General features: G+C 40.0%; 1 protein-coding gene across 2 annotated transcripts; it reads right to left on the reverse strand.

Annotated features, from left to right (window-relative positions):
• Positions 1-1,055: 1,055 nt before the first annotated feature.
• On the reverse strand, positions 1,056-14,521 carry LOC104148485 (amine sulfotransferase). 2 transcript variants are annotated; one of them, XM_009681688.2, is made up of 7 exons: positions 14,117-14,521; positions 10,743-10,916; positions 8,036-8,244; positions 5,815-5,941; positions 4,950-5,044; positions 3,911-4,091; positions 1,056-2,884 (listed from the first exon to the last, which is right to left on the reverse strand). In XM_009681688.2, the coding sequence occupies exons 2-7, from the start codon at positions 10,882-10,884 to the stop codon at positions 2,760-2,762; spliced, it is 879 nt and encodes a 292-aa protein (XP_009679983.1). In that variant the 5' UTR covers positions 10,885-10,916; positions 14,117-14,521; the 3' UTR covers positions 1,056-2,759. The 2 variants fall into 2 exon arrangements, with proteins under 2 accessions (XP_009679983.1, XP_068794213.1); XM_068938112.1 differs by lacking the exon at positions 14,117-14,521 and adding an exon at positions 13,039-13,077.
• Positions 14,522-22,873: the final 8,352 nt, after the last annotated feature.

The following is a 22,873-nucleotide window of genomic DNA, read 5'->3' on the forward strand; positions in this document are numbered from 1 at the left end:
CTGCGTTAGTCTTGATCATGCTGAGCATTTTGAATAGTTGGTCAGATCCAAAGGATGATGCCTGCCGGATCAGGATGCTGCAGGAATGCTATCTCAGGACACAACTGACAGGTTGCAAGGACTAGGCTTTGTACAAAAAAGCAATTATCATCCCCACCTACTTGGAAACAAACAAAACCTGCTGGCGAAATGCTACTCCTTTTTTTTTTTTTTTTTTTAAACAAGTCAGTGCCTAGAGTGTTTTGGCCAAGAGCCAAAGCTTTACAATTCCTTCGGGATATTCAACTTTGGGATGTTCAACTTCAATCTTTTTCCTAGGAGACTCTTAACCAGCAGGCTACAATGTGTCCTAGGTAGCTGTACTTCAGACTGCATAGTTGCTGAAATAAATTGGACCAAATGGGAGACTGCTTGGATCCAAGATACTGATATACTAGATCCTGAGGGAAAGAACTGTCAAATGACTGCTCTGAGCCTTGTGTTGCAAAATCTAAGAGGTGCTGAAGTACCTTTTTAAAATTCTCCCTTCAGTACTTTGCAACTGGGCTCTGATTAGGAGAGACAGAACTACTTCTTTTCAGATATAGTTCCCTGAAGTAATTGCACTTACTGCCTTGAACTCGGTTTCACTTTCTGCGCTGAATGCTAGTAAAATTTTCTGCTACTGATAGCGTTAACTGAGGTCATGTAGCAGTCGCAGTATGTACTGTGTACAGTACCTGTGTACAGTATGTACACAGTGTGTAGTATGAGAATTTTATTACTTTATTGTGGTTATATTGAGGTTTTACTGGGGCTTTTTATTGTTATGATGGGACTTGTAGATAGTCTGCCACTGGAAAAAGAATGAAGATCAAGGTCCTACTTGTTCTCCTATTCTACTCCAAGGTTCTACTATTTGTGCTCAGCAAAAGGTATACGTTAAGCTTCTGACTTTGAACTAGCTTTACATTTTCTGTGGCTAGTGTAAATATGTACATGTGGAGAAGATCCCTAGTACCCTTTGGGAAGTTCAAACTCACGTGTCTGAGGGCGCAGTGATCACATAGGGCATGCAAGTTTGTATTGTAATTTATTTTGTTTTTATCAGAGATGTGAAGTCTCCAGAAGGAAAGATGATCTGGTTATACTACTGAGTGACATAAAAGTATTCTTCTTACAGGTTAATTATACAAAGTCGGCTTTGTCTAATAGAAGCAGCTATCATTACGACACGTTATGCTGTGCAGGAAGTAATTCTGTCCAGCAAAAAGCAGCTAAAATGTATCAGAAGGCTAAAATAGCTGGATTGAAAATGAGAGGAAATAGCTGATCCTAGGCCAGGGTATGAGCTCTAAGGAAATTTTATATTTTTCAAACATTTCATGGGAAAACAAAGGTTAGATGCTTTTGTCAAGTCAAAACGATGGTTTGGAATGTTTTTGAATTTAGAAATTATGTCCTGCTCTGGCTCGGTTGTTAGGACACTGATTCAATAGCAATTGAAAGCATTCCACCCTAGTATGGTGGTGTAGACCTCATAGTTATAAGCAGGGATGAGTGTTCAAAACTTGCCTTTCCTCACGAGTGTAGTTGGTGTCTGGGAAAAGAGTTGGGAAATAAACATTTTGTTGCAAATAACGGCCTTTTTCTGTGCCCTCCGGACTGAGGCTATGCTGAAAGGGATAGGCGATTAGTAGAAGAACAAAAATGCTAGGGACTTACAAACTTATCAGTGTGTATGTGGGGAGGGATAAAGTTCTGTTTTGTGAGTAGTTTCAACAGGTATCATTGTTTTGTTTTTTTTTTTTATATATATATATGCAGGACTTAGACCTCCCTCTGCAAGCAGCATAAAAAACGTTACTGTCTAGAAACATGAATATATCACAGACCAAATACATGTGAAGAATGGAGTTGTTTGCAAACATATTTTGAGTTGTTGATAGAAAAAATCTCGACATGCATCTTTGTTCTCATTTTCTCAGAGGAAGCCCGTAGGAGAAGCTACCTTAGTGTTGCATCATCGACAAGCCATTGTTGTGAGTCAATGCATATATGAGGAAGGTAGTAGTCTGGATAAGTGGTAGCTTTTTACATCAATAGGTCTGGCAGATAATCGAGGACAAAGGAGAGGACTTTTTCACTTGAAAATTGCTATTGCTATGGTTTTTTTTCTTTTTTTCCTCAAAATTTCAAGTAGCAGATTGTCAGCCATGATCTTAAGAACCATAACAGACAGTGCAATGAAGTTTTGTCAATAGGCAACATCAGAGAATGTAACGTGAAGGCCACTTTACCAGCAAAGAGTTAAGTATTTGTGGTTCACCAAGGGAAAAGGAACGCAATCATATGAAAGCGTAACTATACCAGAGTTGGTCCATGTGATTTCCAGTTTGGACATTTAAGATTCTACTAAAGAAAGCCTCAAGAAACACAAAAGTGAATTGTTTCAGAAAGTTTTTAGCACTATTCAATATCAAGATCTATCCTTACTTGGTTATCTACAGCCCCGGTGGTATTAAAAGCCAGTGAGAGTAAAAGCAAGCATGAAAGAAGCTGTAGTATACTATGAAAGTTAACAGAAATAGCTTGCAAAACTGCAAACAGGAAACTGATGTAACTGCATTATTTCCTTGGACAAGTAGTGTTTTGTGAATGAGCTGACATAGTTTTTGTTTCTGTAACACAGCTGGAAACTGATGTGTTTTGTTTTTCCAGAACTTCAAATATGTCCATCCACTATAAGCACCAAAGGATGATGAAAACTGGAAACCAGCCTACATTTCATCGTTAATATCCCAGATGAATTTGATGGGCAGGTTCTTCATTTTCTCTTTCAGAACTTTGTCAAACCTTTCACTCTGTGCTACTGTCATCATGTTTTTCCAGTCTCCAATAGTGCCTGAGGAAAGATGCAGTAAAGGGAGGTAAGAAGTAGAATGCATACCTGTCGAGAAAGCCTGCCTGCAAACAGTGATTGCTATTTTGGGGAAGCAATTCATTGCTTAAGTCAGCCTCTGCCTTATGCCTGGTCTACTGAGTGAGGCTCTGGTCTTTTGATGGCAAGCTTGCAAAAATAGGTGTTGTGAATAAAATGCACCATAGACCTATACTTCTACCTCCTTGCAAAGTTATTCAACTCATTTGTCCTGGTGTTTACTGATTCCTTTGTGATCAAATAATAACTGGGGAAGTGTTAAAAGTATTGCCTTTTGTTTTGCTCTCAGTACAGCACACTCTTTAATCCCTAGAAGGTCTTACGCTACACTGAGCAGCAGAAAATCTTGGCAACGTCCATAAATCGGGGATGAAGTTTATGGACCCTGAGAGCGGTTGGTTGAGAAGGTCTGTGTTCACAGTGTAAAGACAACTCTTGCCTTGAAAAGTAAAAGCCAGTATGTCTGTGAAGGAAATCTGTAAGCTGGCACTATTTTCAATCTTAAACAGCTTCTCCTGGTATACTCACAGTGCAGAAATCAAATTTCCTGTCCTCCCTGGACAATAACTCCCTTAGAGGTCCTGAAACAAGCATCTTTTTCTGTTTGGGAGAGGCTCTCCTCTCCATTGAAAGCCATCTGCCATTTAGCCAATTGATCGTAACCATGTCAATCCTCCAGTAAGAAAGCATCCTATTACCCCTGACTACACCCTACACCTGTACAACCCTAGGGCCACTTACTTTACATAACAGGACTATGACAATTTGTGTTGCAATCAGGAAAACATTGCCCTTTTATTATGCTTAGAAAAATATAATAAAATTGCTGATGCTCTGGCAAGAAAACTGGTCTGATAAACTTAATTGCCGCTAACCTGAATTCTTCCTCTGAAAATAGGACTTTCCAGCTGAGACCAGAAACCCTAGGCTAATCTCAAGCCAAAAGATATGGAATTAAATACTTGTTGCATCATACTGCTTCGACTTTACCTTTGCGTAGAAAATGACCTTTCTTTTTCCCTTTGAGGTCTTCTGGCAGGTTGTCATAGTTTGCCCTGGGATCTTTTCTCATATTGTCAAATGTAGCCTGTCGCACAATGCTTTCCAATTCGTTTTCACTCAGTGTCTTGCCTAGGAAGTTGCAGATCTTCAGCACAGCACTTCTGAGATCCTGCAATTAATATTACTTTAAAACTATCTTGATGGTACAAAGAACCAAATAGTAGAATAAAGAATAGTAAAAGATATAAATTTGGGTGCAAAACTAACAATCACTTTTGTGAGAAAGTAGTCCTGCATCATTTGAGCAATCAAGGGCAGTGCTGTCTGAGATGGGAAATTTGCATTCTGCTCTCCATACCGTATACTCCATGTGCATCTTACGTTAGATCCCCTGGTGAAGCATCCCCTAGAAGAGTCCATAACTGGAAAGGAAGGGACTTAACCTGTAGGGTTTTGTTAGACCTGTTGCCTTAACAAAGGGCTTGACTCTCCTGTGAGCAACCCCAGGCTGCAAAGTCTGAACAACTAGTGCAGACTGTCTGGGCTGCACTGCCATCACCAGGCTTTGCCCAGGACGGGAGAAGAGCAGCCACTTTGGAGAAGTGATAAATCACAGAAAGGCATGGTCAGTCACTGGCAGGAAAGAGAAAGAAGTTTGAGAGCTCCAGAAGTAACCTTAGAGCTGCCTCTTAAGCATTTCTATCCTTTAGTGGCTAGAAAGGATATCTCTATCCTTATTAGCATAAAATTCCTATTGAAGGTACTTGTGAAAAATCTTATTCTGTATTGTTTCAGAAAAGGTTTTTGGCATGGCAGTGAAGTAGACTTCCGTCATACTGGAAAATGATTTATATAATACTTTCATAGCAATTGATAAGACCTCACACCAATGAGACAAATGACTTTATTTCCTCAGAAATCTCATCCGTTTGCATCTACTCCACAAGGGAGTAAACACTTTTCAATATGAACTGTTGTCATAGAGGCCAATCTGAAAATGCACTCAACAGATATTAACTGACCTTACCTTTTTCATTTCTTCATAGGTAAGGAAGAGTATATTGAAATCCTCTGCATGGCTGTGCCAGCCTGCAACATGATCCAGCCAGGAACTGGCAAGTACTTACCAAGGGAAATAATAAAAAAAGACAGAAGTGCTATTAGCAGCAGAAAAACAGTAAAATTATCAATTGAGGGGGGCACCTCTAGTACTTTTGAGGACAGAACTGTAAGATTCAGTGTTTTCCATTTTCTTTTTTTCCCTTGAGGCTCAGAGGGTAGCTGTGCTCACACAGGCACAATTAGTTGGGCTCTTTACAAGGAATGGCAACACCATACAATGTAAATCTTAGCAGAGGTTACTTAAAATCCGCTATATACTTTTAGGTCTTTGGAAAGGTTATTTTTTAGATAATATTTTCTGATATTTTGAGGAATACTTGCTGACAGTTTTGGGGTGACAATCCTCTAGGCTAATGATGCAAAACCCTTGTAGATTCTGGTAATCTGGACTTAACTCCAGCAGAAGACTACTTCTCTATCTTCTCTGTATGATGGCCATCCTCATAGGTTCACCCCAACTAACCAAATGTGGAAAGTTTTAAAGAGATCCTCAGTCATAATGGTTATATTCTGAGTTAGTATCTAATTCAGATAAAATAAGCAACTTGCACTTTGCTGGGGAGCAGCAAAGCCTTAACTATACTACTCCCTTCAGACCAGCTTTACAAACAGAAAATTGTGTCAAGCTCAAACAGCCTCTGCAGCTTTGGAATGAAGTTAAAGCATGGCTGAGGATTCTGGGTAGTTGATATTTATTGATACAATTAATCTCTATTCAGACTGAGATAAGGCAATGGGATTTCAGTTTTTTAGCAGAAAAAACATCTTACCTTTGCCAGCTAAAAATCTCTCCATGAAAAGGTTAAAATCTGATACTTCCTCTATTGTGGCCACGACTTTGGAAAAGTGGAAATAAGAAACCAAAACATCTTTAGGGTTCCTGGTAACATAAATAACCTGTAAAAAGAAAAAGAACACTAGTCTCAAACATATTAAAGGGCTCCATTACCCTGACCATCAGGGTGGTTTTCTGTAGCTATCCTTACAGTTCCCACTATAAAATGTGTGAAAATAATTTGAAGAAGACAAACGTTAAGTAAATTCCAGATAATGTTACGTTATCATTTTGTTTATAGTTATAGTTAGTGGTATTTCCCTTTGAAGTCCTTCAATGCCTATGGCTAACTATCTTCATGGGATCAGTGTTACAGGTGTCAGTGCTATTGTTCTTCTGCGCAAGGCAGTCACCCGTGCAAGAACAACACTAGAAAATCATTTTGACTTTCTTGTAAGTTGATTCATCTTCAAATTTTGCTTACAGTTACTATAAAATGAACAAGAACTTCTTGGAAATTACAGCTTTTGTACAGTGCTGCCTCATCAGTGATCTCAACTACTAGGCTGTGAAGCAGGTGCCAGAGGCAGCATGCAGGCGGAGTTTGAACAACAGGTAAGAGGAAGGCCCATCCTCACAAAAGGAGGATCTGTTATGAGCAGGGGTTATTCTGGCTTCCACTGACTTCTCACCACATGAGAGCTGCTGCCTCAGGCAAAGAAGAGGTACCACCAGTTAGATGGGCAGTCTCCTGCCTCGTGACAGGAGCTCGTGCTCTGCCTCGTGCTTCTGCTACATTTCTGCTTCTTATCACTGTCTGTTTAGGGAGAGAAAATAGAGCCTGGCACACTATGATGTGCCTTATGATGTTACAGATGCTTGCAAGGAGAGACAGGAAAATCACGATCTCAGGTTGGGTTTCAAGCTGAGTAAATTTACTACTTTAGATTCCTCCTTAACTGAAAGCAATCTAATTATCTTTAGCAAAACCAAAATCATTTCTTCCAAGGTATTATTTCCATATGCATCAATAGGGACTTCTAAAGTTATTACAAGGAAACTCAGCAAACTCCTAACTGAAAAGCTACGAGCTGAATCACAGGAACAATTATTCTGTAATTTGGTATAAATAAGAACAACCTGAACAACATATTTGAGCAGAAGGGGAAAAGACCTATCACACAAACAAGATTTTCCTGAAAACACAACAATTTCTGTACTTTCTGATGTGTGCTGTATATGCAGTTTGAACAATGTTTTCATTCTTCATTGGAGATCCTTTTGGATTTCAAACCTTATTTTCTGTGTGAGCTTTCTCTTCCAAACTTCACTTGTGTTGTGAAGCAAATGGTGAGAATATTGTAGTTTTCCACAACACCTTTATGTGTGAAGAACATCACAGCTGCACTAAGAGCTTGTTTCCATAGCTCCTGTGCTCAGAACTCTGCCACAGGAAGCTCTGCAGCAAAAATAATGACAGAATGGGCAAAAGTCACTGGGAGTGCCTTAAGAAAGAGTAACAGAAGTATCTTATTATGGCATACTTTGCCAGGCAGCAAAGTAAGAATTTGCTATGAGGCTGTGAAGATAATTCTTCATGTGTTATTAGATCTATATATAGATACCATGCATCTTCATGCGTCCCTTATGCCCATGTTTTGCAAGTGCGCCTTGGTGTAGTAGCCTGGTCTCATCTGGCTCTGAGTTTCTTTCTTTCTCGCCTCCCACCCCCCCCACCCCCATGGGAGACAGGATTTGAGCTATGATATGATTCACAATGGAAAATCCTATTCAGATACTCCCTGGCACTGATGAACATGCAGAGGCAGTTCTCACATTCACCCCCTACCTACTGTAGTCCCGTGTTACCCATGTTATCAGTGTGAGAGACTTTATTTTCAAACTAATAACTCCACTGGCATCGAACATTTTTACAGGGATGAAATCAGTACAAGTCTTTGATCATGGGAGATTCTTCCGAGATGTGCTGCTGCACGAGCCCATCTCCATAACAGTGTTAGCGCTAGGAGATAACACAAGAAGAAACAGAAGAAGTGGGGTCTTGACGGTCCCTAATTTCCCCAAATATGCAAAGCAGATGATATTTATACAGATTTAAGGGAAACTTAAAGAGGGAAAGGTTGGTTTTGGACCAATTCAGTGGGACAAATTATCATTACTGTTTTTCAGTAAGTTGTAAAAATAACATCACTTACATGTGCTCTTTTGTTTCTCAGGTCTCTTGGAGTTAAGTTGTAAGGCAGGTGGGTGGCAAAAAGACGAGGCAAAGGAAGAGCTGAGTAATCCATGTTTTTTATATTGTATTCCAGCCATGGGATTCTGTCCATTAGCGCTATATTTTCTGTTCCATTACGGTGGCCTTCATGAAATATTAAGCTCAAAATATTCTGAGTCCACACAGTTCCTGAGAAGGAAACCTTTTTATTTGAACCTTGTTTGTTTTTAATTAATTCATTTATTTAAAGATATTATACTGTCATAAATACAGCCTCTTCACAGATATAGCTGATTTCACTTTGTGAATACAAACACTACTTAGCAGACTAAAGAGAGCAAACATAGTCTTGGTCACTGTTGAGTGCAGAAGTGAAGCATATTTTTATTTTATCACTGCAGAAAAGTGATTTTCAGTAACTAAACTTTCAGTTTCTTCATCCAGTATATTCAGCTTCCAGATAAATTACATCTATCCTCAACCCTAGTAGCAGTGTGAATTGCTGCCTCTCTGTGGGCCACATATCTAAAAATATCTCCTGCTGAAGGGTTCTAGAAAAGACTTTTGCTTCCAGAAGTCCTGCAGTGTTGTGAGTTGTCATGAAACCGACAGCTGGTAACTCCATATTTGTAAAGCATAGATGGGTCCCACAAAGCAGATGCTTTGGGCAAGAAGATCCCTGAAATTTCTTAGAGAAAATGTGATTCCCGGGCTACGGCTGCTGACAAGGATGATCTAAAAAGGCAGGAGACTGTAGGTGCCTAACCATCATGACAGTATGGGTTCATGTGTTAGGTGTTGATAGTGGGAGGTAAATCCTGAATAGTTGACCCATTAGGCAATAAGTACAAGAACCATTTAGCCTTCTCCAAAGCACACTGTGTGGTAGTGCTGATTCCTTTCCCATTGTATACTATACGCTAATAAAGATGGACACCTGAGAGAATTCAAATCGATGCAAATTCAAACCATTATGGTAGGTTACCCTGAACAAGCATAAAAAAGGAAGGTATCGGAAATAAGTCCAATTGTTAAAGACCTCTTGTGGGATGGAAGCCACTAGTTTCAGAGATTAGACTGTACATGCATTGCAGATTTAAAGTCACCAGTCGAGATAAAGTAATAATCCTAAAATTCAAAGGAGGAATAAATGGCCAAGTACCCTACCCAGTGATTTCAGAGCTATGCTGACTGTCTTGCTCTGCTTGGTGTAGCCAACCTGGAGAATTTTTCTGCACAGTGGCAGAGCTTCAACAGAAGCATTAGAGGGTACTTTCGGTTTATAACTGTTGGGGAAAAAAAGAGGATTGTGGTGAAGGAAAAGGTGTGAATAGGATAGAGATGATATTCTGTGCAATTCCTGCCTCAAAATCATCTTCTGCCTCCTCCTTGTCTTGGGGTAGCCCATCACTTTGCAACAGGAAATTCCACAGATGTGCTCATCCCAGTATGTTAGTGTCTTTATCCCTTAAATTATTCCCTCTCGTCCTCCCTCTCCCTTTTCTCCATCCAAAACCCTTTTACAAAACCTATCCTGCCATGCTTGCATCAGCTCCCCACACTTACTTCACTCCAAATCTCTTCCGCCCAGTGCATTATTCAGCCAGCTCACCCACCCACTCCCCCCCCCGCTTTCTGATGTAGAGCTAGCATCCCTGGGCTCTCTGTCCCCTCACTCTGGCACACACGAGCCCTTTCACAGGCTTCTTGTACCTGTCTACCTTCACCACAACCATATCTGGGGCTCCCTTCCACTTTTTCTGGACTCCTCTTCCCTTTTTTTTCTCCAAAATGCCTTTCCATCTCAAGTATTTTACTGAATACCTGAGTGAATACTGAAATCCAGCAAGCTATTCAATGACCCTAGGACAAGAATGTATGCTAGCAAAACGCTGGTTACGTTATCCAAAGCTCACATCTTCAAGGCCATTGAAAAGAAACAAAGGATTTTGGCAGAGCTTCCCAAGAGCACAAACACAAGAGGATAGCAGAGGCCTTGAAAGTACAAGCACAGATTGATACCAGAGATTTCAAGAGTATAAGCATAAACCGCAAGTAATCAGTTACTCATCATGAAAGAAATGGAGTCTTGAGAATTGGGTAGACCAATTTTAGAGCATGAGGTGAATCTATATTGAAATGTACAAGTACGGGCATGTAAAGGCAGAACAAAATCTTTCAATTTTGTGTAATACCACAGTGAAGCCAGTTAGTTGCTCAGGTGCGTTTGCTTCGGAAATGGGAATGCAGAATTGATCGCTCAGGTTTCCTGTATTGCTACATATGTAAGTATTGTTGAAATGAAATATATATCATTTGCTCACATTTGGTCTGGTCTCCTGCGTGGTTGTAGTTTGGATGCAACACTCCCCAAATCACCTTCCATCTGAGCCCACAAATCACCCCAGATGTCCTACAACCATCTCCAACTCTCATGTGTCCCAGCCCTATGAACTATCTATGTGTTTTTTGAGGTAAGGGAGGTCAGATCTCCTTGTGTGTAGTAAGCTTGCTCTGAGGGCACCTACAAGACTGAGATCCAAGGACAAGGTAGGTTCAGCTGGACACAAGCAGGAGCCCCGTGTGTGGCTGATCAGACCGTGGCAACGCAGGATGTATCTAACAACCTTAGACGCTTCTGTGGTTGTTTGCTTGCTGTTTTCCTTTGGAGATAATTTATTTCTTACCTGATTTTGGATAAGTAGCTATAAATATGTCACTGTCTCTGATTTCAAAGTTTTCCAGGCTATCCACGTACTCAGGTGTAGTTATTTTTGCACCAAAATAAAATCCTTTGTGGTTGAATACATGTTCTTTTGAGGGTTCCATTGTTAATTTATTGTCTCTTACAAATGGATGACCTGCAATAAGAAAACAAAGTTATACCTTTTTCTTTTGTTGTCATCTCACAGGAAAAAAAAAGAATAATTCAAGTAAAAAATTCAGTGCCAGCAAATTTCAGCAAAATGAATTTCAATAAAGTTCCAGGAGAACAATCCACTGAAATGTAGCTTTCAGATAATCACAAGAACATCACTCAGGATACATTTCTCATGAGAAAAAAGATGTATATAGCATGACCCTTTACTCATACACAAGTGTATGCTACGTACATTTAAAAACTACTGTAACTGAAAGCAGCCTATGTCAAAATCTTTGTCAAAACTGCTTTAGGATCTGACGGACTGTAAAATTTTCTTACTACCCTGCACTCATTCTGAATTTTGTAATAAATTGTGTTCAAAATATTTTATTATTGTTAGTCTCCAGTTATTCTCTGTCTCGTTATCGATGTTTCTCCCATAGCAAGAATAATTTTGACAGGTTGTAATGGATAAGCAGGAATGTGGAGGGGGGTCGTTTTGTTTTTTGTTTTTTTTAACATGCCTTCTGGTTTTATGAGGCTGTTGTCTGGTGTGTTGTACTAACATTGTTACCACATATTTGCCAGAAAAAGTCATTAATCATTATCATTGTGATGAATAGGGAAGAGCAAACTGCTAGGGAGATACAGCTGAAGTAAGAGGGAGACTGAAGCTGTTGTAGCTTAGCAAGAACAAATAGAGCAGATGATACCTTAAGAGGTTTGGGTTTGTATGTCTTCTGCAGTCTTTGAGCAGAAAGACATAAGCAAGTTCATTTTAAGAGTTGAGTATCACAAGTATTTTTTCATTTGGATTGAAGTATATTTGAAAAGAGATTTTCTTAATCTGGAATTTTATTCAAGTTTCTGTCCCCTGCCTTCCCCTATTTCAGAGTGCAGATGATGGTTTCCATATTCTCTGTGACTGCAGTGTTGATCATTGCTTCATTGTGTGGATATCACCATTGCTCAAATTTGTTGAAACAGCTGCTTACGCAAGACATATCAGCCAGGTGCTCTGAATTAACCAAAACAAGCAGTACTTGGAAACGAGGTCACTGATTCAATCTGTTTGTTATCATTTCTTTCTCTCCAGATTATGCTTTGCTTCCCCTTTGCCTTCCTAGTCTGTGAACCCACCTTGTACATACGCTCGTTTCTCTACCCCGTGCAGCCAAAATATGCTGAGCTAGCAATGCTCTTGTTTAAAATGCAGTGCTGTCCTTGAACTGGCAGGTGTGAGGCAGGTAACCTCCCGCTTGGATGCAGCTGGGGATCATCGACAGCATTGGCACAATGAAATAGGTGCAGGCAGAGGCTCTCTGCGGGATGCGTGCTGCCGTGGGACTTGTCAGTGGGACGCAAGCAAGAATGCGGCGCTCTGGTTGGTGGGGCAAGAGGAGGGGTGCGATGGCCATTGCCCCACAGCCCGGGGAAATCCTGCAGCTGCCCCTCTGTGGGGAGGGGGCAGCTGCTAACAGGGTTTGCGGCAGTACTGAAATCACCCCAAAAGCATGAAACTTAAGCCCCATGTTTACCCCAAGCAGTGCAACGTCTGCGCAGCCCCCACAACCAACTGCCCGCTTTCCCAAGGAAAGGGGAAGGGGCAAGTTTGCAGCCAAACCACGTTGTATCTGCCTCTGCAGGCTGTGACAGCCTTCTCTCAGCCAGAGGTCTGGGCTGGGGCTGCACTGGGTACCTGTGGGCTCCTATCACTGAAGTGGGATTTGATGGGCATTAGCTGGGGCTTCCTCCGTCTTGGCACTCCTGACTCAGAGCCTATGGATATGTGGGAGGGGAAAGGGGTGGCCCAGCTTCAGTCGGAAGCCAAAATAGGTTAAAAAGGGTCATGCAAGCAGTTCAGCCAGCAGAGCTGAGGGCAGGCCACCAGGGAGCCTCCGCCACCGGCAGAGTTGCGGCCATAGGAGGACACACAGACATCCCTCAGACTCGCTCCGTGGCTGAGGCTGCAGCAGGCCCTGATCTAAGGAGCTCCTCATAGATGCAGCACCTCCAAGTTTTAACACATACGCACACCTCTATTTTATGAGTTTGATCAATTTAATTTCTCCTGTTAACACCCTTATTCAGTATCATTAGACAACAAAAAACATCCTTACTTTAGGTGATGCATAAGTTCAGTTCTACTGCCAAAATCCTGTGGGAAAAGAAATGTCGTTGGCCATATCTCCTACCTGGAATGACTCTGAGATTCCCGTGCTTGCATTTTACCTTGCCTTTCTCAGCGCAGGTGGCATGGGCTGCAGTTAGCTGAGCGGAGGTAGCTGTGGCTGGTGTGGGTTAAGGGACTAGTGCTCCCAGCTCACCTCCAGTTGCCCACCGCTGCCACCACAGCCCCCTGTTGTTTGCCTGCCTGCTCTTCAGGCGGATCACTGGAATGGCCAGCTAAAACAACTTATTTTTAAATATTATTTTTTATATCCCTGCATTTTCTTACAGAGCTGTGATAAAAGAGTTGTTGAACAGTTGAACTCCCAGAAGCTGCAGAGGGTGTGTATGTGTGTGCGCATATATGTGTGTAGGGCAGAATGGGGAAGGCGGGGGACTGAACTGCAACAACAGTGCACCTAGAGCGGTGCACGTCTTGTTAATGGAAGCTCAGCCTGTTCTGCCAAAAATTCAGCTTTTATATCACTTTGGGACAAAGGTTATTCCACTGCTTGTTTTTTACAGCCATATCAACATAACATGAAAAAATATACCCAAACTAAATCATGAAAAAGTAGCCTACCAGAGTTGCCTGGAAAGCCTGTTCATGACTACTGTATATGAAATTGAGGGGGGAATGTTCAGATATTCTCTTACCTGCCAGCTGTGCATCTCAAAAACTCTTTTTCTCCAAGCCCTGTGTCTGCAAGTAACCACGTGAATCCACAGTGACCACATACTTTTGCTCTGCTTAGTTAGTTGTTTCACAACTATGATTCCTCAGCCATATAGAAAAGCCCATTTAATGCTCTGACTTGCATACCAGCAATGAGAGACCCTGTTCTGTTCAGTCTGCCTGTAAGCCCAGGACAGTTGTATCCCCTTGTTCTCTGATGCTCTTTCTGGTAGAACATTTCAAAATGTTTTACGGAAGAGATCAACATATAATTATTCTTTTGTTAATAAAAGGAGAGTACAGCATCATTTAATGCACAGGTCTACAGGTCTAATAATTTCAGACATACTTACCCTCTCTACACTGCTCTTGCTGCCTCCAGAGATATGTACTACCACTTCCCAGTTCAGTGGATATGAATGAGTCCAGAGATGTTTGAGCAGTCGTTTCCTTTTTAACTAAGAAATGTACCAGCTGACACCATGCTGTTTGGCTTTCTTTCAACACTTGTTTATCTTTAACTCAGGCAGAGATTAGAGAACTAATACAATTCTTGAAGAATTGAAAACCGTCCAGAAATAAAGATTTATGGAATTTTTAAATGCTCATTTTAATTTTTGTTCCTCCTTTTTTATCAACAGCATCATCAAGGAATATTGGAGAGGAGCAGAAATGAATAGTCCTTTACTTTTTGCTGAGAATTTTTTACGGATGAACTTTTACTGCACTTCTGCCCAAACTGATTTGACCTCCAATCTATGTTTTACTAGTCCCAAACAATAGCCTGAACACAGTACAAAGTGGTAGATCAGACTGGTCAAATCTAGTCTCAGTCAGGAGTATGAAAGGAGCTATTTCAGTTAACCATGTGTATGTGTTCATGTCAAAGGTTTTCTGTGTTTTCTGGGTGTCCAATGTTTTAATAACTGAAATGAAATCATATCTGAGACATTTCATACTGATACCTGCATGCTGATCACATCACAGAGAGGAACATTTTGTTCTCCAGTTCTGTGTTATGTTTTGTGAAGGATTACTTTTTAACTTAGATCAATACCCCAGGTAGCCCCCCAACTTGCACAACAGATCAGTCAGGTGGGACAGAGTGTGAATGAGCCAGAAAGAGGAGTAGAGCTGGGTTTTTTTCCCTTTCTTCTTTTCTTCCTTTTTTTTTTTCAGCACAGAGGGAAGCCTTAGGGTGAAAGACTAAGGATGTTCTGTCTTTGCTCCTGTTACTCATCTTTCTTGTATTTTGTAATTCAATATGTATTTTCAATGTTGTATGACAATGAAAGGAAAGAGTTGATCCTAAAAGCTGATTTTCAAGCCTCGAGTGCATTGCTCTGGGGAATCCAAAGAGCAACACGTATGGTCTCACATCAGCTTCATTAGCTAGCTAGAGAGCCAAAAAGGTGTTAGAGCAGGAAGCAGTATGTTACAGTGGAAAGAAATAGCCTGTAACACTATCTGGCCTTTGGACAGATAGTGGAGAAAACATCCATCTTGTAAAATGGCAGCATCCTAAAGTTAGGATTTGCCCCTGCTTGTCAGTATTAAGCTGCATCAAAGTCTATCTGCAGTTAATTGAACATAGTTTCCATTTGTATTATCTTTTCAGGACAATAGTCCATTACAACATTAATAATTAATGTGGCATTCAAATACCTACAATGCAACTTTCCAGCTGCTGTTAGACAAAGTTCAGTGTGAGACTGCATGGGAGGGGGAAAGGAATTAAATTTTCTTGACTTAGGTAAAACTAATTTTACTCACACTTCTTCCTTCCAAACCCACTCACCCACAAGTGCCAAGGCACTTGTGTCCAAATAGTTTGGCCAGGATTCCCTGCAGTGACACAGAGGATGAGAGACACTGGCTATTAAATCCTCATCCTATCTCCTGAATTTCTTTGCTGACAGCCGTGTGCTGGTTTTTGTGTGTGCCTTTTGTAGCCCTTAGGATTTGAAAGTGATTGTGATCGTTCGTCTCTTCATTCTGTCCCACCTCCGTGAGTCGTTAGAAAAACAGAAACATTTAGGTCAAAGGGGACATCTGCAAGTCTCTAGTCCAATCTCCTGCTCAAAGCAGTGCTAAATTCAAAGCTAAATCAGGTTGCTCAGGGCCTTATCTAGTTGAGTTCTTTAAATCTCCAAGGATGGAGATCCCATAGCCTCTCTGAGTACCTGTTCCAGGGCTTCATCATACTCATTTTGAAAATGTTTTCCTTACATCTAGTCAGAATTTCTTTTGCTACAATTTTTAACAAGCTGTGACTACAATACAAGATTCATAACTTTTGCGCTGTCCTTTTATCTTTTTTTTTTCTGAGTGTAGTCTGCCTGTGCCTTGTTTTCCCAATCTCAGTGTCTTTACAAGTTTCTGGTAGTTGTGCTGTGATTTTGATGATGTGCTACCCTAGGTGCCATTAACATCTGCTGTTCTTAAGCCCTTCTGGTTGTCTCCTCTGGAACTTTCACATCCAGACATTTCTGTTCATACTAATCTTAACTTTTCTTTTGCAGGCCTCTACCGTGCTAGTGAACTAGTGCTGCTAAAAAAAGGCCCTGAAGTTCCCTATGCAGATATTAGCCAAAGGCAGGTGTCCTGCCTACCTCTACTGTAACATTAGAGTGTAAAGTATATGCCTAAATTAGGCACATGGAATCCCAAACTAAGTTCCATATATTGTTACAAGATACATTCAACAAGGCATAGCAAAAAAGGCAATCTATGCTAGACCACTTCAACAGTCATTTTAGGTGTCTGCATAATAACAGACTGTTCCCTCACCTATTGAGAAAAAAAAAAAGAAAAAGGGTTTGCAACAAAGTCCACTATTTTTTATACATGTCTCAGGTACTATCATACACCAGTAACATCTAGTATTTACTCTAACTGCATAGCCAAAAATATATAATGTCTGAGTTACTAGAGAAGCTTCTCAGAAGTCAGTGCTTTCCAAGGGCCACAGCCAGTGCAAAAGGCTATATGCAATCAGTCTATGTTCTCAGGAATATTGTGTCTGCTCATTCTAACTTTATTTCTGTCACTGGCATTCTCTCTCTCCCTCTTTCTTTCATGCCTGTAATTCGCAATTTAATGTGTTTTATCTATATCTTGTGTCTGAGCTCCCATATTCAGCAAGTGGTAGGGTGATTTTAGGTTACATGCAGATTGCATGTCATACGTATATATGTTTTTTATCCAACTCTATTTTACAAAGTTCTTATCTTGCATTACATTCATGTCATTGCCACAAGATAAACCACTTCGGCTGCCTGTTGTCCATCTGTCAGGGGAAAAAAGTGAGAGAAGGAGTTTGCCTATTGGAAATGAGCAGGAATACTTTGGAGACTTGGGAAGATTACCCTTTGTATGTCTTATCTAGTCCTTGAAATAAAACAAGTTTTCATAATCTATCTATATCTTTACCTTTATCTTACCAAATTAAAAGAACTTTACAGCCAGATTTGTCTTTCCTAGATGCAGTATTTGAAATACAGCCCTCGTTAGTACTACTAGAGAACATGCAAGTTTTTGTTGCGAGTAAACGGACATAAAAGTAAGGTTTCCATGTTGAACAGTATGAACTATATTATAAAGGGTAATTTTACTACACAGAATTAAGGGTAAAACTAAATCAAAGTATTTTATCTCATTTGCTATTCAGAGTAACTTAGCAATATTATAACAGTGTGCTCTATAACCAACCCTACAGTTCTTCTTTGAGGAGCTATAGTGTAAGCGGATTTAATTTACAAAAGTGTTGCCAATATTATTATTGCCAACATTATATATTTTGCTCTATTTTTGCCTTGGACAAGCCATACACTACATGCTACATGCAGTGCACACTACATGTTCCCCTGAGTAACCAGGGGCTTGTAACCAGGACTCACAGTAACTACTCACAGTACTTTCAGATCATGTCAAAAACCTTGTAACTGTAGATTTTTACGACTATTTACCTCCCTCAGGGTTTTCCTACCCTTGCTCTGAAGGTTAAAGATTTATTAAAGATTTGAAGTCAGTAGTAATTTTGAAAAATATGTGAGAGGAGTACAGAAAGATTGAATGAAAAGAATGAAGATTTATTCTTTGCTTATCCCTGACTCAAATCATTGAATGGTTAAAAAAGGATATTTTACTTTCATTCCACCTTCCCATAAAATGTGGACAGAGTAAGCAGAAACAATAGATAGAATAGTTTTCTATTACTCTCTGAGGAAAAAGTTGTATGTGGGCTTTAGTCCTTGATGATCTTTGTTATATGCTCCACTCCCAAATGTATGAATATTGACATTTGACATTTATTTGCTTTAGATTGTCACCACTGTAATCCTCTCTTTTTTTCATATTTTCTGTGTTTACTACAGTGACCACAACAATTCTAAAGTGCTACAAGACGGATTTGTCTTTGGAAGATGCAGTGATCATACAGTTTTATTTGTACAGCCCCACTAATGCATCAGCAGGATTCCAGCAGACGCACTTAAACAAGTAGTTGTTTATTTGGGGATATTATCTCACATTTTTCTTCCTTTGAGAAAAAGCTTTCCTTCTGATAGCCATTAGTTTATGTTTTTTCCCCAAAGATTTGCAGCTGCAAAGAGAGAAGAGTTTGACGCCAAAGCGATATTTTATGCTGCAGAAAAACAAACAGCATGAAACTGAGGCCTGAGAAGTTCTGGAAAGAATTACAGGGACAGGGTCAAAGCCAAACAAATCAAAATGCATGTGCTATACAGTGCAAATAACATGCTGGCAGTGGGGTGATATGGGAAAGGGGCATGTTGCCAGGGCAGAATGTATAGGAACGTGGCTAATTTTCCTCAGCAAAAGACACAGAACGGTGAACCAAATTCTAAATTCTCCAATATTATGTGTATGACTTGTACATTTTAATTTGCATTTAGCTTGTTACTTTTCTTCTGGGAAAGTAAAGTATAACAAAATGTACACTTTAGTGACTAGGCCACGGACTCGCTGAAAGTGCTTGCAACTCGACTCATGCCCTCTAGAGGGTACAAGTCCGTAAATATGAATTTCCATGCCGTTGGCCAATGAGTCAATAAAACTGGAAAGCATGCCAGTCTAGCTGAAAATTGGGCTCATGCTAGTCCGGATGAAAACTGGGCTCTATCTATCTCCTTCATATTGCTCAATCTTTAGATAGAAAGTCATTTTACAAAGTTAGGCTCCCAGGGAACAGGAGGAATCTTGAGTAACAGCCTGGTAAGAGAACGGTGAGAACCAGAGCAGGAGATAGATAGGTTAGGATAGATCATTTTTGTAAAATTTTTTGCTTCATTTTTTGCTAGGCGATCAAACCCCTGCCTCAGTACTCCACTGGTCAGTAAAAGTCAGCGTTCTTAAAATATAAAAAACAAAGAATAATATCTGCTATGTAAGCGAAGGGGGGCTAGCAGGGGTTTCTTCTGTTTTAGTTCCAAAATTAATGTTTTGTGATCATGAAGATTTGACTAGTGCTACATGAGGTGCTCACACCTCATGTTTCACAGGTTCTGCCTTTGCGGGGAGAACAAAGTCACAACTAAACTGAGAGAAGAATATTTTGTAAGGGTCTGCACTTGTTACATTTTGAGCAGGAGATCTGAGGACATCATGCTCATAAAATAACTGTCAGCTGGAATAACAGCTTTTTAAAAACTATTGACCTTTTTTCAATAATTTAAATTATTAAAATTCTCTAGGATAAGAGAAAAGCAAGAGTTAAAAATTGTAAGCATTAAAGATTAAAAAAAAAAATTTCCAGACTAAGGAATATGACAAAACCAATGATATGAAAATTAGATAGCTTTCCAGGAAGGATATTTCGGTACGCCAGTATACCTAAACATAGATTTCTATTTTGGAACATAGAAAAACCCATTTTCAGAAGTGCTTGTATAAAACGGGACTAAGTTTGTGGGGAAAAGAATAGCAGAATTTGAAGGTCTTACTTCAGAGTTCTTGTTCATTACTCCTGAACACCTTTGAATTAGGCCTAAAGCTCTCTCTTGTGACAAAATCTAGCTACTTGGTGTTATTTGCCCAGAACTAAGTATAGACCCCCTCATTCCATAACACACTGTGTAATCACCTCCTTACCTTTTCTTACAATAGAATACAGCTGGGGTCACAGTTATTCAAGCGTTTAATCTCCTTTTTTGTGTTTCTGTGCATCTTTTAGCAGAAGCAAAGAACCCTTGATAAGGTCAGGGAAGAAAGAACATGTCTTTTTTTTCCTTCCAATTGGAATAAAGTCTTCAGTTCCTTTCAAGTGCTTTTCCTTAGCTGTCTTCATTTCTTTGCTTGAGCTCTGGCTGCCAGGAAATGAAAAACATTGCATTACTGTTATACATGTATACAATCAACACAGCTTTTCTGTAGGCATAGCAAAAATTGTCAGCCTAACATCTCATTACCTCTATCTTGTTTTTGTCCTCATAAATTTCTATGTCTAATCCCTAATTCTACACCTTCTCAAGAACTATTCAAAGTGTTGCTGGCTTACACTGTTTAAATTGTTTGCTCAACCCTATTACACTTTTCCACATTAAAGGTATTTATAAGCTCTTGCCTCTAAGGCCTCTCACAGCCTCGTTTTTCTGCCTCTAGCCTATTTCAATTTCTGACGTACCAGTTTGACCTTTTGTCTGCTGGTTGAATAACAACCATTCTCCTTGAATCTGTTTAGCAAAGCCTTTTTAGTTTGCTTTGGGATCATTTTTCATATTTTCAAATATAAACTGTTCCCACCACAGTCTCCAGCTCATCTTCAGTTCAGCTTTTTTTCTTCAGAGCTGCAGATTTCCATTTTTTCATCTCTCAGATCCTGCAGCAGATGGGGGTGGGAAAAGTATCCCATTATACTCCATTTGAGACCAGGTTTATCAAAACATTTTGGCATTTTATCTCTCTGTGTCACTTTGATCAAGGAAAGTGCCAAAGGTGGTATTTTGGAAAGAGAAACTCTCAGTGTGTCTGGATTAGAATGAATTAATGGAAAAATCATTCTTCGCTTAGTCTGTCCATTTTGAAACTACTCTTCTCCAAGTGAAGTGATGGGATCATGATGATTTTGGTCTTTAAAATCTTCAAACTTTTTCGAAAAATCCTATAGAATCTCCAGTTCATTAAACCGTTCTAGACGACACAGACTTTCGCTGTGGAATTTGAACTAGGATGCCACAAACTATATTGTATCTGACACAACACCAAAGACAGAGCTCTAATCTTGTGAGTGTGAGCTAGAAGAAGTTTGCATCAGGGATATGACTTAAGGACAAGGGCTCGTAATGTGTTATCTCTAAACAAGCTGCAGAAATAACATTCTCTCCTACCTCTAGTCTCTTCTTACTTAGATCATTTGGAGCTAACTGGTAAAACAGCTCTATAGCAAACAAGTGAGGTGATGGTCAACAGATGTAGTCCATATTATTTAAAGTATAGCCCTGCCATAGGTTCCTATCTCTTTTTTCCGTATCTTCTGCTCTTCACAAAATGTTAAACTCAAAACATTCTGAGTCTGCATGGTCTCTTGAAGAAAACAAAGGTACCTGGAAACTATTTTATAATGATTTTTTTGGTTTACGGGCAATAGGATGTCATAAACACATCCCTTAACAGGTGGTTTCTGTTTATATAATTTCATGTACATGTTTAAAGGTTAAAGGTGGTGAGTTCTTGGGAGTTCATGTGTGCAGCAAGAAATCACTGTATTTTGATAAACTGTGATAGTACTTCGGATCAGCTATGACCTGTAATTAACTTGCCTATTACTTGACAAGCATTATATTGCCAGCTTCCTTGGTCTGGCAATAGTTGCAAAGAACAGAATCTTTCCCCTGATTTATCTGTATGCAGGCATATCTGTCTGTACATAGTGTTCATGGAATGGGTCACAGATACATGTTATATCTTCTGCTTAAGGCATTTGAAAATACCGTTTGATTTAAGAGAGCCTGGAAAATATTGTGGTCCACCATGGACCAGCTGGTGTGATGGCCAGAGCCCAGTGCAGCCCTTGAGACAGTCAAAGTGAATGAAGGAGAGTACCTAGAGGACACTGCTGTTACACCATGGTCCCCCTAGCACTGCCCTAAAGGTTGAGCCTCAGTAACAGAGTAAAAAATATTCTAGTCCTCAGGAATATGTAGAATTCAAAAGCCATTGGGGGACAACTAATTTTTTCATAACTCATCTGACTCCTCCCTAATAGAAACTGATGAATTGGTAAGAGAACACATAAAAATGAAACAGTATTATTTATAAAATTTTCATTAAGGAGGAGAGAAAAATGAAATGTTTTTTGCTTTTTATGAAAAGTTCAGCTCCCCAGTGCTGCGGATTTGCGAGAGGAGTCTGCATGATTTGAGGTGATAGTTTTTACATTCCTAAATGCCTGTCTCATAGACTTCTGTTTTCAGAGCTTGTCCAGCTGAAACGCAGCTGGTTGTTGGTGAGGAATCAGTCATCACATTGTCAGAGGCTGGAATTTTGCAACCTTTTTTACAAGAGTTGTTTTATAGGATGAAGATGACTAAGGGGACAGAGGCAAGCATGCCGGAAGTCTTTGCTAATGAGCACATACTGTGTACAAGGACAGGAAAATAAAATAAGCTATGAGCAGTCTGAGACCTCACAGGTGCTCTTCTCCGTGGTGGCAGAGACAAGATCTCAATAGATGGCTCCCTCTCTGCTCTTGAGGAGGGCTTCTACAGCATGCTCCTCCACCTAGACGGTAACTCCTTTTAGCTCCTGTATATTAGGCCTTATCAGAATATTTATATTTGGCAAGACGATGAAATCATCCTAGTTTCAGGTCACTTTGTCCCAGATTCATACTAAAGTACTTCTATTAGCCACAGTTTCATTTCAACAGGACAGTAATATACTTAGAGGTCCTACCTATCAGCAAAAGATTTTCCACAGCTGCCATTACCAGCAAAATGAAAGTTAAAAAGTTTATACTGAAAAGAGGCATGCAGTCAAGAAGACTACGCTAAGGTATAGGATTGTGTTAGCCTAAAAGTAAGCCGGTAGGCAGGTTTTGACAGTGCTATAGCTATTTCCGCAGTGCTTTTAGCTGAAATAACAACCTGATT

This window comes from Struthio camelus, chromosome 3 (genome assembly GCF_040807025.1).
Source record: "Struthio camelus isolate bStrCam1 chromosome 3, bStrCam1.hap1, whole genome shotgun sequence".
NCBI classification, from domain to species: domain Eukaryota; kingdom Metazoa; phylum Chordata; class Aves; order Struthioniformes; family Struthionidae; genus Struthio; species Struthio camelus.

Bases quoted from the DNA above. Each gene is read 5' to 3' on its own strand.
- LOC104148485 (XM_009681688.2), bottom strand. From the start codon at position 10,884: ATGGAACCCTCAAAAGAACATGTATTCAACCACAAAGGATTTTATTTT. The intron at 5,942-8,035 runs GTAAGTGATGTT...TTCTTTTTACAG, and splicing joins TGAGAAACAAAAGAGCACAT to GTTATTTATGTTACCAGGAA. The intron at 4,092-4,949 runs GTAAGGTCAGTT...TATTAATTGCAG, and splicing joins CCTATGAAGAAATGAAAAAG to GATCTCAGAAGTGCTGTGCT.